At 44.4% G+C, this 19,747-nt stretch overlaps 1 protein-coding gene across 2 annotated transcripts in view; it reads right to left on the bottom strand.

Annotated features, from left to right (window-relative positions):
* The window catches only part of LOC137609237 (neurabin-2-like), a 28,602-nt gene extending 14,720 nt beyond the window's left edge, over positions 1-13,882 (bottom strand). The window contains exons 1-5 of one of the 2 annotated variants that reach the window (XM_068336135.1): positions 13,754-13,882; positions 6,099-6,503; positions 5,038-5,234; positions 4,603-4,956; positions 3,808-4,506 (exon numbers count right to left, since the gene is read on the bottom strand). In XM_068336135.1, the coding sequence (XP_068192236.1) occupies positions 3,808-4,506; positions 4,603-4,956; positions 5,038-5,234; positions 6,099-6,417 (1,569 nt within the window). In that variant the 5' untranslated portion in view covers positions 6,418-6,503; positions 13,754-13,882. Of the gene's footprint in view, positions 1-3,807; positions 4,507-4,602; positions 4,957-5,037; positions 5,235-6,098; positions 6,504-13,007; positions 13,242-13,753 lie in introns of those variants that run through there. The other variant, XM_068336136.1, reaches the window with a different exon arrangement.
* Positions 13,883-19,747: the final 5,865 nt, after the last annotated feature.

Below are 19,747 nucleotides of genomic sequence, written 5' to 3'. Positions count from 1 at the left end.
CCACCTGGCCACTCCAACACCGGTCCAACAGCGTGATTCATCATTCCACCTTTATTATTATTCCATACCGATGTGATGGAACTCCATCACATACCACCAAGATCCTGGGAATAAACCTAATCCACGTTGAAATCAAGTTTATTCGCTTTTTTTTAGAAGTTCATGCCGGAAGACGACATGAGGCTGAGATTTGACTAAAACCCTGAGATTCCCTGAGAGGAGGTTGGAATTTTTACATGTTGAAGTAAAATCAGAACAACAACAACCGCTAACCGGTTTTCAGGTTGAATGACACCCAACGTGTCCGGGCAGCGATCCTCTACGCTAAACCCCTCGGAACAAGCAGTCGTATCCCAACGAAGCAGGTCAGAGCTCCACGTTCAGCACACCGCAGGTCAGACGGGTGTGTGGTGGCTGTCGGAACCCATCATCCATTAGAACACGAGGCTTCAGTCGTGTGCAGAGACCAAACCACAGCCTGACTCCTCTGCTCGTCACTGACCTGAGGAGGCGCTGGTGTTCACCACTGTTCACAGAAAACACTACACTGTAAACATCTTCCACTCGAACCTGTCTGATGAACAGGAAGTGGTTTGTGTGAATGCTGGTGCAGACAGGATGTCGACACTCACATAGCTTGTGTTATCTTTTGCCCTGTCTGACTGAAAGTCCCTCTGAATAAAATGAAAATATTAAATGAGGTCTTTTATGTTTACTAGTTCCACTCCTGTCTTCTCTGCTCCAGAAGCCCCTGCTACTAGAAAAAATGATTTATAATCTTTAACACACGTGAAAGACTGAAAGAATCACCCCTGTCCGAATGTGCAGAAGACATTTATTCTGTCGAGTGGATTTCGAGGATCTGTGGACAGACTAAACCCCCAGCGAACATCAGATGGAGGCGGGAGATTATAATGAGTTTATTCACTAAGACGAAACACTTTCCTTCAATTTTACGTCTTGTGTTTTTGCATTGGTTAGTTGATTATAGTTGATATATAAAAAATGTTACACAACACATGTTGGGTTTCGGTTTTACAGTAATATACAGTATTTTCCGCACTATAAGGCGCACCTGGAAGCCTTTAACTCTCAAAAACCGACGGTGCGCCTTATAGTCCAGTGCGCCTCATAGTCCAGTGCGCCTTATAGTCCAGTGCGCCTTATAGTCCAGTGCGCCTTATAGTCCAGTGCGCCTTATAGTGCGGAAAATGCTGTATTTTGTCTTTGACATTAGCATTATGCTAGTAGTGACTATTGTGTTGTTAATTATACTAACTTAACATTTTTTTCATGCTGCTAGACACGTGTTTACTCTTTATGTCAACATTCCAATGACAGGGCTCACATTATTTTTAAATCCTAACAAACCCTGTATGAGAATGTCTCTTTTCATGCCAACATTACTATTAAAGAACTAAATATATGTCATGCTACGAAACCAAACCTTCACGTTTCCTACCATGGTAACCATTACTCTCTCTGTGTCGACTGTGTTTCCGTTGGAGGAGCTGTAAATGAATCTTAGATGTTGCACATCGTCCACAGAGACAGAACCCTGCAGCTACGAGACGAGGCAGGAAGACCGTCTGTAGAGCTAGATTCACATCAACCTGCTGACTCGCTGGGACAAAAACGTCAATTCATACTCCTCAATAAACGGATTGTCCCTGAATCCTCTGTTAAAGCCGGTTCTCACATCTTATGATGATGAACTGTAGGCTGGATGTGTGGAAGAGACGCTTCACAAGCTGCACAATCATCAGATGGAGGGCAAACTGTTGAGGAACCTTCATCAGAGCGTTCTCCGTCACCAGCATCTGCTGTATGACATGATTAATTGGGCGGCCAGCTCAGCGTTTATCCGCAGCTCACCCCAGGACACAGATCTACTTTTAGCCACACTGTGGCTACAGAGGTCAGTGGTTGGATGTTTTAAAGGCCAAGAAAATGTAAAGAATCCCTTTCTGACCCGAAATAAAACACATTGCTTCCCGTAATCCTCTACTGCCACAAGACTGAAGAGGAAGAGTAGTGGATGCTGTCAGTTTCATGGGGCTTCTGCAGACTTCTGAGACAACATCCTGTTTCAATACCAAACCTGTTATATCATACTCCAGCTCTCATCTCCTCTGCTGCAAGCCGTATTAACTCTACGTTACTCGACCGTCTCTCTCACTGAGGGAGTATCTTGTTAGCGTGACAGCTTCATCATGGCGAGCTGTGACATGTTTCACAATCCGCGGTCGACTGTCACAAAATCCAGCAGCGAGGAGGCGGGAGGAGGCTCGTGTTTCTGGAAACACGCAATCCAGTTTAGAAGAGTGATTGTGTTCAATCAAGATATATGCACACACACACACACACACACACACACACGCACGCACACACACACGTTTTGAGGTAGCATCAGCAGGAAATCCTGTTGCTGAAAGAGTGACAACTACTTTGTTCCTCTTCACTACATTTCAGAAGGACAGCTTTTAACTGAATATTTATTTGATAGATTATTTAATAGTTTCTTTGTATATTCAGATTAATAATACAAAAGATCAACACAATTTAATCATATTTAAATTGTGTTGAAGGAAAAGATGTGAATGTTTCATCGTCCTATGCACACGACCACCATATGAAAGTGTTTCACGTAGACATGACCTTTACTTCTGGTGGCTCTGACGGAACCCTCTGATTACATGTCATGAAGGGTCGGTACACGGGCCAGACTAATCCAGTTGGGTTTGGTCTGGGTCCAGAGCAGGATCTGCTCCTATGATTTTATAAAAAAAATTGTTCAACACGATGTTTTTCAGCATTTTCTTTAATTATAAAAAAGCTACTGAACTCCGCTGAACGGACGTGAACGTGTCAAACAACAACGGATCCACATTCTGAAGATTTGAGACATTTTCTCCAGTTTTTTCAGGAAATAATCCACGAATTGTGATGGATGGAGATGGATCTGTTGGCCCTGGTGGAGGAGTGTGTTCTGCTAGTACTTTTGCTCCCTTTTGACCAAAACAGGAAATGTGTGAGCAAGAAAATAAGGTAAAAGATGCTAAGGTGATCCGTAGAGCCACGGTTGGGTGACATAAAGTATCTTCTTTCACTTTTATACAAAGACATTTCATCCATTGTCAATGATTGGAGCACATCACAGCTAAATCTCATCTTAGGAAGACAAAAAGAAGTTACTTGTTTGTCAGTTAACTGTAATTCTTGTTAATTATTGTCAGAATAAAGGTTAAAGTTGTCAGAATAAAGGTCAAATTTCCAAAATGCCAAAAGGCACCAATTTTATTATGCTGGAAAAACCTCGTCTGAGACAAAACCCAGTCACAGAATCAAGTCGTAACCATGAAAAGTGCAAGTTCCTAAATCGAAAGGCGCATCTTCAGTGCTTGGTTGCCGTGAGTCGAAAGTGTGTGAAGAAAATGCTGAAAGTATTGGAAATGTGCTTTGGAAAAAAAACAAATCAACAGAAAGAACCAAAGTCCATACTATAACCATGGAAACAGAAATGAGACTAATGTGGAAACACCCAGACTGCTGACCCCAAAGAGGAAGCGCCTCACGGAGTTCCTGATGTGGGCGCTCCACTAAAACGGCTTTACAACATGATGGTTCCTGATTATTGTTATTATTATTAATAATAATAATTATTATTATTATTAATTATTAATGTTAATATTAATATTAATAATTATAATAATTATAATAATAATTATTATTATTATTATCATTTTTATGATGATGATGATAAAAAATGGAAAGTAAAATACTTTCATGCAACCAAACGTGACTCACCTTGATGGGCGCGGTGCTGAACTGAATCTTCCTATTAGAAGGCGGGGGCTCTTCTTCATCAGGTAGACCTGCAATCTCATGGCAGCTGATCTCCGGCTGATATGCCTCTTCATCTTCGTCATCCTCATCCTCATCCTCATCATCATCATCCAGCTGGCTGCCCCCAGAGTCGTCTCCGAGCCCGCTGTACGCACTGATATCTATCACATCCCCCTCTGAGTAATCATCCTTTCTCGAGCCATCGTCGTCATTCTCCTCCTCTTCTTCTTCACCTCTTCTTTCAGAGTCTGCTTCTTTCTCCTCTGGTGAGGGAGAGGAAGATGAAGGCTCTTTTTCTCCGTTTTCCAGTGAGGCATGAACCTCGGCTTGCACCAGTCGGGCTCCGACCTCAGATGGCGTGGAGGTGTCCTGCTCCTCGGTAGGAGGTCCCTGCTCTGTAACAGAGTCCTTAGCTTCAGTCGCTGGTGGCTGGACCAACAACTCTGGTTTGGCTTCTGAAGAGGAGGAGGAGACAGCCACTGAGGATGAAGAGGAGGTGTTGGACAGCTGGTCCCCTGATGGTCTGGACCTGTCCTCCTCGTTGGTTGTTACTCCTCCAGTGCTCCTCTGTGGAGAACCTTTCACGTCTGACTCAGCGGTATTCACGCCGGCTGTTGCCTGCCCCTCCTGGTCTTCCCTACCTGCAGGCAGCACCTTCGTCTACGAGAGGCAAACAAGGAGAGAGTTTAACCCTCCCCTTCAACCAACGTCTCTCAACATGCAGGTTATTTTTCAGATTAATCAACTTATTCTCACCTTCCTTCCGACAGCTTCGGTTGTAGCTGGAGCTTTTGGTTTCGGTGCCAGGGCGGGGCCAGACCGACGTTGGGGGAGGTAGAGGTGGTTTTGCGGTTCGCTCTTCTCAAACACGGCGCTGAGCTGACTGACAGTGGGGCTGACGGCGTCGCCGGGCCCGACCGGAGCTGTAGCAGCGTGAAGAGTAGCAGGAGCAGCAGGAGGAGCAGGAAGAGGAGGAGCAGGGGGCTCGTCCAGGCGGTCCAAAGCCTCGGTCGACCCGTTAAAGCGAGCTACAACATCTAGACGGCTGTCCTGGAAGCCCGACGCTCGCTCCTTCACCAGCAAGATGCGATTAGTGGCAGCTTGCTTCTCCTGGAGGAGACAAGTCAACTAGTCAGACAGTCTTGATCCCAATCAAACACAGGTAGTGTCAAACAAACAAAAACCTCCTACCTGTAGAGTCCTCTGTTCGAAGATCCTCCTGGTCTCCTGGAGTTTGGAGAACCCCACACCCTCTCCACCGAGCTTTGAATCAAAACGGTTGACCCTCTCAGAGACGGTGGTCCCGAGTTTGAGCAGGGCGCTGTGGTCAACGTTCTCATTCAGGCTGGACGCCCTCGGCAACGACAGTTTGATGGACTGCTCTTTACCTGAACACACCAGGAAGTCCAACGAAAGACACGTTAGAGTTTTAAAAAAGAAGGGAATCTGGGTTCTGTTGGAATAACATTGTTCTAAAGTCAAACCAAGGTTTCAATAACCTAGATGAACCATTAGCATTTGGATTTCAAAGTACTAATATTGCTGAGTATTTAATCAAGTACTGATAACGCGATCACGTTTTCTTTTTCTTCTCGTTGAGCTACGATGATAGCTGAGAGTATTTTGAATAATAATTTTTTTTATGCACATCATCACTGAATAATGAAAGCATAACACTGACTGCTTCCATTTCCTACTACGTTGATGTGAATAAAATAAACCTTGTATTTCTACGTACGTTTCTTTAGGCTAATGCAGAAACTAATAAAAATAATTAGAGGTCTGCTTCTTTACCTCCATGCTGAAGAGGTGTAAAACACTTTTAGCTTAGGAAACACCAAGGTTTTCACTTATAACTGCTTCTCAGTGTGTAACACAGCCGTGAAGTGTTAAGGTATAAATAAGTTTTTCACCAGCATTGGGTGAAAAACGAGTGTTTACTCCTGTTTTTGGTTCAAGAAGAAAACGACAAGAAAAAATCTTCCGACTAAGTGGCGTTCTCATCACAACCCAACACACATCACTTCAACATGCAGGAAAACCAACACATGACTGGCCTGTTGTGCCCTGCTCTGTTTACTTAGGTATTCTGACACCTGGACTTCCTGTTTGAGGGAGGGGTTGGGTGAATGGTAAGGTCTAAGTGAACCAGAGTAATCAAACACTTGCAGGAAATGAGGACTTAAATGTACGTTCAAAAACCAGAATGTATAAGTGTGGGAAAATGGTCACAAACAGGTTAGGTGAATTACCAATCATTTTGGCTCCATCCTCTTCATCACCTGGAGACTGCATCTGCATAAACATGTTCTTGATGCGGTGGACGTTTGATCCGTATTTCCGGCCCCTCCCATTTGGGCGGGGCATAAGCACAGGCTTTGAAGTAGGGTCGGGGCCTCCTTTGGTAGCGTTGTTGAGGTGGTCGGTGGCCTTCTTGAGGGCCGCCAGCCCCGCTTGGTAAGCATTGCGGTGGGGCGAAGGACTCCGCAGATTCGAGTTGCCGTTCCCCCCGCCACTGCCACCAGGGGTCACGCTGGCCCCTGTGGCTGCTGGGGGCTCAGTCTTCATCATGATTGGTTAATCAGATAGCTTTTGGTGAAGAGCCGATGAGCAGGGATGAGGACGGTAGCATCCTTGAGCCGTCTGACGTTCACCTCCTGAACCACAGAGAAGCACAAACACTGATCGATGAATCACTGTCTGTGACAGCAAACACAGAGATGAGTCACCACGACCCAGGGCACGGATCCAATGGTTTCTTTGATGCACAACCAGCAAACAGTATTAAAAAATATATGAAACAAAATACATTTAAGGTTCCTAAACCAGGGTTTTTCTTTCTGTAAGGGTGCTTTGAAATATCTGTCGATGTGTTTTAGCACCTCTGCGATGCGCCGGTATCCCACCTGCAGTTCTCTTTGGGAGTGACCAGGATGCTGATTAATTCCCCGCCTCTTCTCCCTGTAACCTCACTCTTCCACTTGGGTCCCTCTCATTCACACACATGTACTCTGTCTTACTGCGGCTAACCTTCATTCGTCTCCTTTCCAGGACAAACCTCCACCTCTCTAGCTTCTTCTCCACCTGCTCTCTGCTCTCACTGCAGATCACAATGTCATCTGCAAACATCATAGTCCATGGAGATTCCTGTCTAACCTCGTCTGTCAGCCTGTCCATCACCATAGCAACAAGAAGGGGCTCAGAGCTGATCCCTGATGCAGTCCCACCTCCACCTTGAACTCCTCTGTCACACCTACACACACCTCACCACTGTCTTACAGTCCTCATACATGTCCTGCACCACTCTAACATACTTCTCTACCACTTCAGACTTCCTCATACAATACCACAGTTCCTCTCTGGGCACCCTGTCATAAGCTTTCTCCAGATCTACAAAAACACAATGCAGCTCCCTCTGGCCTTCTCTGTACTTCTCTATCAACATCCTCAAAGCAAATACTGCATCTGTAGTACTCTTTTTTGGCATGAAACCATACTGCTACTCACAAATGCTCACTTCTGCCCTTAGTCTAGCTTCCACTACTCTTTACCATAACTTCATTGTATGGCTCATCAGCTTTATTCCTCTGTAGTTGCCACAACTCTGCACATCTCCCTTGTTCTTAAAAATGGGCACCAGCACACTTCTCCTCCATTCCTCAGGCATCTTCTCACTATCTAAGATCCTGTTGAACAACCCAGTCAGAAACTCTACTGCCACCTCTCCTAGACACTTAAATGCCTCCACAGATATATCAACAGGACCGACTGCCTTTCCACTCACTTTAATCAGCTACTTAGTTGAGATGTTGTTTATGTTGTTTCTCACAGCTTCTCAACTGTTTTTTGTTGTTGTTCTTTTCCTTTACGGTACTGTTGGACAAAACCTTTTTATTTTTAAATTTTCATTATCATCTGATCAAACAATTATTGATTATTGATCCATGCAACAATGCACCACAACATTAAAGCCTGCGTTGGTTGGAGCAGCCCGCCACCAGTTGACCATTGAGGAACGTGTTGGTGAGCTTCAGGTGCTGCTCTGCATACCGAGTTCCTAGAATTCAACCCGATCCAGCACCTGTTGGAAGGGCGTTGCTGATTAGCTGTTGATGGACCCTGTGGATCCTGTGGACACATGGAGTCAAGGTCTGTGGGAGCATCCTGAGGATTTTAAATCTTTTTTTCTCGCATGGATTGTGAAGCGTGTGGATGATTTACTGTCAGCATAACCAGTCATTAGAATACCAGTGATGGCTGTTGTGTTTGATTTCAAAAAGCAAGTAACTAAGATAGGAGACCAGAGCTTGACAATATAATTGATATAACATAAAGTAATGTAATTAACGTCAGCCAGGTTAAAACCAGTCACCTCCGCCTCAATCAATCTCAAACAACCAAACAGAGATTAAAAAAAAATTCAAATCTTGTTTTGCTGAGTCCAAAATAAAAACTATGTTCAATTTACAAGAAAAGAAAGGAAAAACATCAAACCGTCTGATTTAAGAAGTCATCTTCAGACTGTTTTTACCTCATGTATTTGGAAAGGTGACAGCAGACAGTCGTTGGTTCGTGGTCTGGGCTAAAAACCCATGGACCACCAGACCAACATAAAACAGCTTGTATATGAATTAAGATGATCAGAATAAAGAGCGACTGGACTGAAAGTTAGTTTGAATCCATCTCTGTTAAGATTATCAAACGACAAAGTTACATCAGTCCATTTACATAAGTACCAAATGCATGGAAACCAAACTGCTATAGCGTCACCGTCATTGGTTTTCGCATTGGATATCAACGTTCAATGAATCTTTTGAGTTTTCCTCTGCTGGCTAAAATGAAACAAGCTGTTTGAGTCGGTGTTTTAGAACATAAATAAATGAATACATAACCAATCCAGAGTAAAACCAGTTTCATATTACCTTTAATTAAAAAAAAAAAACAATAAAAAACAAAAACCAGTCCCTGTGTATGGCATGTATGATAGGCCTGACACAACACAGAGCCACACAGCTGATCCACTGTGTATTTCCTAGCAGCCACATGGCATTGTTAGAGCTGTCAAAATAATCCCATTAGACCGGTGACGCACCGTCACCTCACGTGTCACCTGCCTTCGTGTCGCCGCTCTGGATGTCAAACTCACTTTGGGACGACATCAGCAGACGAACGCAGATGAACGCAGACAACTCCTCAGACGGGCCTCTGTTATCACCCAGTCCGCTCACCAACATCATCGAATTCACTGCAGTCAGAGGCATAACGTTGGATCTGACGTTCTCCCCCCGCCCAGGTTGCATCTCTGGGATGTCCCGTCAACAAAAGCCTGTGAAACCCAACTTTGTGAATTGTCTGACATGGTCATGAATAACCATAAAGCTTAAGTGTATATGTAGTTCTTGATAATTTAATCACAACTACCTCCACCAACAGACCACAACCCCAACAGCAGGAAACCCACGAAGAAGCATTCTTGTAGTTGTTTAGTAATCCAACATACATGGAGCCAGAGACATGTCTCATTTGTCCAACAGACTGTGGGATTGGTGTGAAAATCACACCTGAGGTGTGAAGACTGAGACAGTTTAAGCTACATTGTCACAACGATACGAAAAGCGCTTCCTTAACTCAAACGCTCAACACAAAACATCACATGAAGTCGTTTCTACAGTCGTGTTTGGTAACCCGTCTCTTTGAGTCACAACCTGCCAAATCCTGAAGTCAAGTTTTCCACCACGATTTTGACCAAAGAGACCCAAAAGAGTCTGATGTCATCATTAATCGTGTGTGTGTGTGTTGTTAGCAGCCATCAAACACTTTCTCTGGCCCTAAAGATCTGTAGTTGTGTCGTCATGACGACAATGAAAACCACTGCAGTTGTAAAGTTGTAAAGGATTTAACGGAGCGCTCAGTTTGTGTTGTCACACATGGTCTATGTGAGCGGTGTGTTAGCAGGACCGCACGGAAACCACCAGACGGACTTTCATCAACCTTGGTGGGGGGGTTGGGTTGAAGACAGGAAAGACACCATCATGTTTGGGAGTGGATTCATATAAAACCAGCCCATTCTGGAATGTTACTTCTTTTTCTTTAACACTGAAGACGGGCCTTTTCTCAACATTAGTGTTCATTACACAAATGGAGTTTGGTGGAACTTTGTCCAGTCAGCAATTTACCAAATCAATTTTAGAGTGGATCTGGATAAAGGAGCGCATTCAGTATTTATTTTGGACCAATGCAATATAAATTGTTTTGTTTTTTCAATCACCTTTTGTCTTAGCTTTAGTTTCTGTTCACCAGACAAGTTTTGCTAAAAACTGGAAAATTTCTCCTTTGGGCTGAAATATTAAAAAGCAGCCATGCCACATAACACAAGTGCTCATAAATACTTTTGTCTCTGCGACACAGATTTAACAAACAAACATGATGCTAACGCACGCTGGTAGACGACTGGTTTTGTCTGAACGTTGACGTGAGGTCGTTGCTCAGATGACGCTCGACTACACAGCCTGACGACGTCGACAACATCGTCTTCAGTGTTGCTCGGACCCAACAGCTCCTGTATGTGTGAAGTCACGTCACCCTTATAAGAATCCCAGTTTGCTGTTTAGTGACGCCACGCTGCAGTGCTTTCACCTGGAGAGGGGACCAGGTTGTGAAGTGAGCTCCATTACAAGTTTGTTTAGAAAAGGATGTTTTGCCACACAGAAATGTGGTGGCACAAACTGCATTAAGAAGAGAGTTACACTGGGTAAACACATGAAAAGCATATGCCTCATCTCACTATAATGTCCAACAGAATCATACACACTGGCTAAGTAACTGTAAACTTGATATCTGTTAATCTATAAATATCTGTACTAAATGACATCAAGACTTCATTGACACCAAACAAAACAAATCCCCATTGGTCTGAGGCTAATATGAGTCAATCAATCATTAATCATCTCCATCCTATCCAGCTCCACACAGAGACCCTCAGCATCAGTGATTCATACAGACATTTATGTTTGTGTTGCCAACTAAATCAGCAGAGGAGCAGGAATAAGTCGCTGCATGCATCTGAACGGAGAGGATAAAACGTGTTGCATCCTGTTGCTGTTTGTGTGACAGTTTACATCCATTCCCATGACAACGCTAACTAACTTGATGCTGATTGGACGCTGCGGTATTACAGAATAAAGCCTCCCTCAACGCAAACTCCTGATGACACAGCTGACTGCAGCACATCTTGTGACACCGTCTTGCCAAATCGTAGTTTCTCTCTCTCTCTCTCTCTCTCACACACACACACACACACACACACACACATACACACACTGATTATGTGAAGTTAAGCAAGTCCAATGCAAGGCAGTAACCTTTGTGAGCCCCTCACACACTCAGCAAACATGACTCCTGGCCTTTTTCCTGCTATTGTTAGGACGACTGCGCCGGCAGCCTCCTGGTTGCACTGATAAACACACACTGACACACACAATCCTGCAACACATCACACAGACAAACACAATCTGACTGCAGCCCCCAGAAGCATCATCACGTTGAATTGTGAATTCAACATGAGCATCAACTCAGGTTCCCTTGCATATATATGGGTGCTGTTACGTGACGGCACACAGACGTTTTGTAACGTCAGCTCAGTTTCCTCATTATATCACCACACTTAAAAAGTACTGGCCTCATGACTGACCCACACAATGTGACTCCTTCATGACAACCTGCCCCCCCACAACCAGGAACCTGACTATTCATTTTATCTTGAATTTAATTCAAGATAAAAGGATCTATCTTGGTTGCTGTTGAAGATAGATCAAATGTTGTCTAAGAATTTTAAGCATTACAATATTTCCCGCACTATAAGGCGCACTGGGTTATAAGGCGCACTGGGTTATAAGGCGCACTGGGTTATAAGGCGCACTGGGTTATAAGGCGCACTGGGTTATAAGGCGCACTGTCAGCTTCTTGAGAAAATTAAAGGCTTTTAGGTGCGCCTTATAGTACGTAAAATACTATACTTAATTATATTTGAGCCAACACCAAACTCTGAATGACCTTTCCTTGGCCTGTACGCCATGTCTGAAATAAAACTTTTGGAATAATCGCACTGACACGTGGACAAACATGACAAACAAAAACAGCCAAAAACAGATCCCAGTTCAGTTTTAAATGTTCCACTACATGACCAGAGGACAGGACAGAACAGATAAGCGGTTCATTCTGGTCTTGTGCGCTCCCGGTCATGAACGCCACCATCACTGATTCACACCACCACCCCCACCACCCCCCATCTCTGGAACACACCCCAGTGAGTTGTGTCTACCCACAGATGTGAGCTCGTCTGCAGACAGGGATCCTCATCACACGGACACCAGTGACTGCTGACATGTGCATTTCCCCCTGGGGTAGGAGGAAGCATGCATGTGCTTACCAGCTACTGTGGGAGGTGTCTGCACGGCCCCTCCCTTCACTAAGTACAGGCTCCAGCACAGATCTTGCTTTCTAAATGACATGTTACTTCAAAAACAGGTTTTCCTATGAGGACTGGAGCGGTGCAACCAGTCCCTTCAGTCCCTGCAGGGCTGGAGATGTTTCTCCCCTGACATTCAGACCCCCCCCCCGGTCCGAACAGGAGTCTCTCTCAGTCTCCACGCCCGGACAGCATCTCTGGATCTGTGCGTCAGTCTGCGTCACTGTCCAACAGAAGGCGCATTATTGTAACTACAATGACTCCATCCATCCCCATCGACAATAACCGCATCTGTCGTGGAGCTCTGGCCCACGGCCCCGTGCAGCGGTTCGATCTGGAACACACACACACACACACACACACACACACACACACACACACACACACACACACACACGCACACACACACGCACGCACACACACACACACACGCACGCACACACTGCTGCTGCTGCTGCTGGCGAGAGGAAGGCTTTGTTGGCGGCGACACGCGGATCGCTCCGAACCTCCATTCCCAAAACCGAGCTTTTAATGGCGGCGTTGTTTTTGTCGTCACGCTAGTCATGATGGAGATAAATCTGACGGCTGCCCTGAACGACTTCGACACGGTGGTCAAATCGGCTTGCGTGTGACACACAGAGCAGATCCCACTACAGCTAAAATGACAACTTTTATGTGTGGTTTGCGTGTTTACCTCCTGTCAGAAGACGCCGTAGCGGGAGGCGACGTCCACTGTGTCCGCACTTTAAGATTTAGTTTAAATGGTATTTAAAACACATAATTGAGAAAACACACCACGCCGAATTCTCTAGAATTGTTCAACGTTTCTAAATCAATCTTATTTAACACGATCAGAGCTGTTTAATACAGCCTGCGGTTACTGCGAATAAAAAACATCAGGATTTGTAAAGGAGTTCTGCGCAACGTTCTTCGGAGGACAAGCAGCGCGGATGTGATATTCCGGATACTCGTCTGCTCACGCTTTTCCACCGCAGCCCACTGACGTTTCCCGTCAACAGTGTGTGTGTGTGTGTGTGTGTGTGTGTGTGTGTGTGTGTGTGTGTGTGTGTGTGTGTGTGTGTGTGTGTGTGTGTGTGTGTGTGTGTGTGTGTGTGTGTGTGTGTGTGTGTGTGTGTGTGTGTGTGTGTGTGTGTGAGCCCCAGCAGCAGACGGAAGGACGGCAGGCCCTGCTGGGTGTCTGTCCGCTGCGCTGCGTCGCTTCCTTCCTGCAGCCTCTCTCCTCTCTCCTCTCTCCTCTCTCCTCTCTCCTCTCTCCTCTCTCCTCTCTCCTCTCTCCTCTCTTTTCTCTCCTCTCTCCTCTCTTTTCTCTCCTCTCTTTTCTCTCTTCTCTTCTCTCTTTCTCGCTGGATTTAAATCCAAACACCCGTCAAACCGCTCCAGACACAACCGGACGGAGGATCCGATCCGCAGCGACCTTACCGTAGAAAATCCCGGCGTGTTGCGGAGCCAGCCCGGTGTCCGTTAGGGGCCGCGGCAGAGACGCTCCATTGTCCCGCTGCTGCTCGTTCCTCCGGCGGGCGAACAGACTGAGCGCCTGCCTCCCCCCTGCTCCTCCCTCTCCTCCCCCTCCCTCACCATCACTGCATCTCTACCTCCCTCCCTCTCTCTCTCTCTGCTCTTGCGTCCTTCCCCCTCATCCCTTCTGTCTTTCCTCTATTTTTCCTCTACCCCCCCCCCCCAATCTATCTTTTTTTCATCCTCTCTCCCATCGGTGTGAATTAGATGTTTGCCCCACTCATTAGATTCACATCAGCATCTGACATGATAAACTAACCCCCCAACCCCCAGGCAGGGGGGAGGATGTCCTTGGATCGCAAGCAGCAGCCAATTGGCCCGGGGCGCCAAGCCCCGTGTGCGTCACTGCTGGAACTGACAGGTCAGCCCACCTGCGGGGGGGTGACCTGCTGGCTCTTCCAGGGTGTTTGGAGGTGGGAGCAGCTCCACCTCCAGCATGGAGATCCAGCGACTTCAGCTGGCTGAAGCAACCAAACCCGAAGCAGAGACAGGAAAGTACTGTACACACCTCCACCAAAGCCCAGCAGGTCAGTTACATTAAAGTGAACCCTGACCCCAATCACTAGAATGGTCAGGTTAGATTGGTACGTATAAAGACAGATCATTTACTTCATTGATAGCGCAGACAGGCCCGATTGTGAGAGACAGGACTGGTGTGAACACACCTTACAGCAATGCATGTGCAAAAGCAACAGAAATCTGACAAAAGACAGAATAAATCTGCACACCGCAAACCAGTCACCGTCACCACAAGATGGCAATTGTAAGGAGGAATGAGGAAAAGATTCAAGAAGCATGACAGCATCACAGCCAAAACACCAACAGAAGAGGATAAACGTAGGAAAACAGCTAAATATACACGGATAAGGCCTGGGTCATGCGTAGGAAAAATAAACAAGGATAAATAGGTTTTTAAGCCCACATGACATGAAAATAATTTGTATGAAGAGGCATAATAACCAGATCACACAGCAACAAAATGAAAGAGGCAATCAGGAGAAACAAAGTGACTCACAATACAGTAATAATACTTTGGAGATGTATTTAATCAGAAGGGGAAGGCGGTAGCAAGAACAGAAGAAAAAGCAAGAAATAGTGAGGTCCAAGGGAAATAAAAAAAGAACAACTTTAAAATAATTTCAGATTTAAGTAAAATACTGAAATAAATGAAATGTTATACAGTGTCTGGTGAAAAAAAAGTCACACACTTTCATATTTTGTTGGACCACCTTTAGCCTTGATTACGTCATGCATTTCCTGTGACATTTTTTTGATAAGCTACTGCAATATCACAAGATTTATTTCCATCCAGTGATGCATTATTTCTTCATCAAGATCTTGCTTGCATTGATGATGGTGGGATCGGACCGCTGGGCAAAGCTTTCTCCAGCACATCCCAAAGATTCTCATTGGGGTTCAGGTCTGGACTGTGGGGGACAATCCATCTGTGAAAAAAATGTCTCATGCTCCCCGAACCACTATTTCTCTATTTCAGCCCAAAGAATCCTGGAATTGTCATTTTGGAATATGCCCTTGCCACTGGGGAAGGTGCTTTGAATGTCTGTTGATGTAATTTAACACTTTACAAATAAAAGCTGATTTATTGAATGTTTCACCGACAACGGAGAGTTCTCTTTTATTTTGAAAAGTGACACCGGAAAACGTTTTTTTTTTTTTTTTTTTACATTTGACATTGATTCCGTTCTCCTCATCGTTGAGCGAGTGTTCACTGCCCTCAAGTGGCCAGAAAGAGAAACTAAATTCAGGACGAATGAAGTCATTTCCACTTTTATCTACAATATATTGTAATTATGCTTGTTCCTCCGTAAGCAGTGGTGGGCCAGCAAGGCCTTCTCTGGAAATCAGAAATCATGATTTAATTTAATGCATTTTCCTTAAATAAATATATTTAAACACACACACACACACACACACACACACACACACACACACACACACACACTGTGGTACAGGGCCGAACAGTGGCACAGTGGGTAGCGCTGTTGCCGCTCAGAAAGGTGGTTACGGGTTCGAGTCCCACTCTGTGCCGAGTTTGCATGTTCTACCCGTGTCTGCGTGGGTTCTCTCCGGGTTCTCCGGCTTCCTCCCACCTCCAAAAACATGTGTTTCCTGTGGATTGGCTGGTCCCAAATTGACTGCGGATGTGAGTGTGTGTGTGTGTGTGGTCGTCTGTGTCTCTGTGTGGCTCTGCGGTGTACTGGCGTCGCGTCCAGAGTTTCCCCCGCCTCACGCCCAAGCCAGCTGGGACAGGCTCCAGCTCCCCGTGACCCACCACAGCGGATAACACGGTGATAAGAAAATGGATGAATGGATGGACGTTGTGATCTAATATTACACAGGCCAACACTGGGTCAGTGTTCTGTTTATGGGACAGAGAGTTTTTATCCAATCAGAATTCAGCTAGCTTGTGTCTGCCCAGGACCTTCAGAATCTAAAATGCAGGTCCCCCTGCACTGTGAGTGAATGGGCACAAATAGTTAATAGTCAGATGCAACAGCCAATCAGATCACGAGCTGGCTTTATGTTCACCTGACATGTACGTGTCGTGTGATTGGATACTTATTCTGAGAAGGAGGCGCTGTTCAGAGGCTATGCAGACGCACATTTGAAGAGAAGCTCTTCCGATCCCGTACGATTCCTGAACTAGCAAATTTGTTGCTGGAATTAACACACACAGATAAACTGTACAACCAACTGATCGAAGCGTTCTTGAGGAAAGAAAGGAGAATGGATTTTGTGTTTAAAAAAGTCATTTGAACAGCTGTTTTGGTGACTACAAGCATTTTATTTAACTTTTCATATTTAAAAGACACTTGCATCTTTATAACGCTGTCACTGCTTGTCATGGAGGGCAGGGTTTGGACCCAAATGCAGAATACTCGTGGTGAAGCTTTCAATCATATTTTAATCAATAACGTAAAAATCCTGGAAACACAAGAAAACTCACAAAGTCCAGCAAACTAGACGTGCGGGCAAGGGTACAAACAATCTGGCACAGAACCAAAAGAGAGTCAGTCTTCAAAAGGCTCTGGCTAATCAGCCTGATCAAGTCCACGTGTTGAGATGAGGGACAGGTGTCTCCTGCCACACCCCAGCATAGCGGAGCAGCAACACCGAACCGTGACACTGCTAGGGAATAACCCGTTTTATACACGTAAGAGGTGATACATCATCCAGGAGTGTGTTAGTGTATGTATGTATTTTGTTTCTCTAGCTGTTGCGTCATAAACGATGGTCATTTCAGTCAGTTTTAGTTCTGTGACGTAGTTGTGTGACGTCTGTAAAAGTGTGGCCGGGATCTTCTGTGCGAGTGACAATGAAAGGAGTAGGGCTAACGCCTTTTCAGAAGTGATTTTTTTTGTCCCAATTAATAGACGTGACAAACAGGGCTTTGAAACGGTTCAACGAACGAAAATAAAACCAGGCAACTTTTTTTTTTTTGTTCTTGAAAAAAATATCAGTCCTCATGTTTCCCTTCCTTTCATTCACTCAATGCATGATGAGAGTGGAGAGAAGTTGAGGCATATCACCAACAGTCAAGGAAAAGGCAGTCTCTCAACCTCGATTATATTTATAGCAGGTAAACGTTGCAGTCTGTCAATCTTAAAAAATGTTTGATTTAGACATGAGCCTATTGGCTGCTAGCATTTTTCAGAGCAGAAATCCCCGCTTTGTAGCAGTTAGTCTCCTTTGGGAAACTTCCTCCGACGCTCGGGACATTTATCGTTTTTTCTTTCTGTTCTTGACTGATCACAAGATGCTTTGTTCAGAGCGACACTGTCTTCGTTTCCCGGTAGGCTCTGTTATACGCAAACTTTGTTGCATCATAAGCTGCCGCAACTTCTCGAACTTCCTTTGATTCTCCATCCTCTTTTCCATAACTGGATCAATGGTGTCTACTGCAGGGACAAATGTAATGTATGGAAACTAATTGCTTTAATTGTCAATATAAAATCCTAAAGCTACCTACTTATTTATATTTACAAGGAACGTTATTAACCGCTTCGGGAACTGTACTTTTTTGTTCTAACTGGTTCAGGAACGTTAGTTCGTGGGTGGAACGTAAAACTGAAACATTATAATACTGTTTCTGTTCGGAACAAACCGATTGGCAAACAAATCTGGTTCAAAGCCCTGGTTGTAAACACCTCAGTCCTGAATGTTACATTAGTGGCAGCAGTGGGATCCACTTACAGTATTATGCGATGTATTAATGCAAGTCTCACTAAGTTGAACATCACTGAAGGCACAAGTGTGAAATGCACAGCCTGCCACTATCCATAAGTAACCCACGTAACAAAGCCTGTATTTAATGTAACAAAGAACTGTAAATCAATCAATCAATCAATCAATCAATCAATCAATCAATCAATCAATCAATCAATCAATCAATCAATCAATCCTTTCACAAAATGAATAATCTAAATTGCTTGACATAAAAACAATACAAACTAGAACCAAAGCAGTCAGAAACTGCAACATCCCACGACTTACCCTGACCTACTTTCAGAGTAGGTCAGGGTCAAAGCTTTCAGGGTAGACCAAAGCTATGCACTAGCTTTGACCATAGATCAAAGCTAGTGCATAGGTAGATCTAAGCACTACCTTTGATCTACCTATGCACAATGTCTTACACTGGCTTTCTCCCTCGTCTTTCTATCTTATCAGGTTCCTGAATGTGCAGAAGTTGAAATCTACCTACATTACATCACTGTATTGAAGTGGGATGTAAACACACACACACACACACACACACACACACACACACACACACACACACACACACACACACACACACACACACACACACACACACACACACACACACACACACACACACACACAAATTTAAAAACACTGAGGAGTTCAGAACATAGAGGAAACATGAAAATCATAGCACAAGGGGAGTGGACAAACGATAGTTAACTGTACAGCCAATCATACAGTACCACAATCAAAGTAGAGTAGATCAAAGGTCAGTCTGGCTTTGACCTACTGGTGGAATTAACATGCCCACTAGTGAACAATAACAGTGGTGTCTCCAATTTCTTTGGTCAGGGATACATCAGCATTACATGGCAACAAAAGCTGAATGATTGTCGTCCCTAATAAATTATAACTATGGAAGAACTTGGATGAGGAAGTTAAAAGCCTAGGGACCCAATCTGCCTTTAAAAGAGCTTGTAAATAACTGACATTGCATGGTTACAGAACGAACGGAAATGTTGGTTAATTCTTACAATGGTAATTGGTTACTATGATCATAAACTTGTTGTCCAGACACTGTATGAACAAAGGCAAGGTCAACTTCTTGTTTTGACCATCTATAATAATGAAAAAACAAGGTTACATCTGGGATGACGTATGATATCTGGACTTGCAGTTCAGCGGATGGTACTGAATGGGTGGTTTGAAACAACAATTTGCCACAATGACTGTCAAAATTGAATGTACGAATTGGTTGAAAGCATTTTGTGATGAGAGAGGTGTTTCTATTGATTCTGGGGACTACACAAGCCAGTTGGCTTCTTCTCGTCAGCCCTTTTTTTTATTTTTGTTGATGTTGCAAATGAGATGAAGATGGTAATGTCTGTTGTAATAACATGTCCGAAATTAACAAATAAATAAATAACTTTTGTCCCTGATGGTTTGTATTTTGTTAATGAATAACTTCACAAAATCCTCACAAGTGACACCTGTGATAATAACAGGGACAGTAGAGTTGGAGCTTTGTGTTAGCCTAGCAGAGTGTAAAAGAGAATTCTTGGATTGCTCTTTCTCTTCCCTATTAGCAAATCTGAACCAAGGTGTCATTAAAGCTAGGAGTGGGTTCTTTTACATTTTTGTGGAGGTCAGCTGACTCAAACTGAAAGCTGT

This window comes from Antennarius striatus, chromosome 16 (assembly GCF_040054535.1).
Source record: "Antennarius striatus isolate MH-2024 chromosome 16, ASM4005453v1, whole genome shotgun sequence".
NCBI classification, from domain to species: domain Eukaryota; kingdom Metazoa; phylum Chordata; class Actinopteri; order Lophiiformes; family Antennariidae; genus Antennarius; species Antennarius striatus.
Note: the sequence above shows the minus strand (reverse complement) of the source record. Positions and strands in the feature narration are given on the sequence as shown.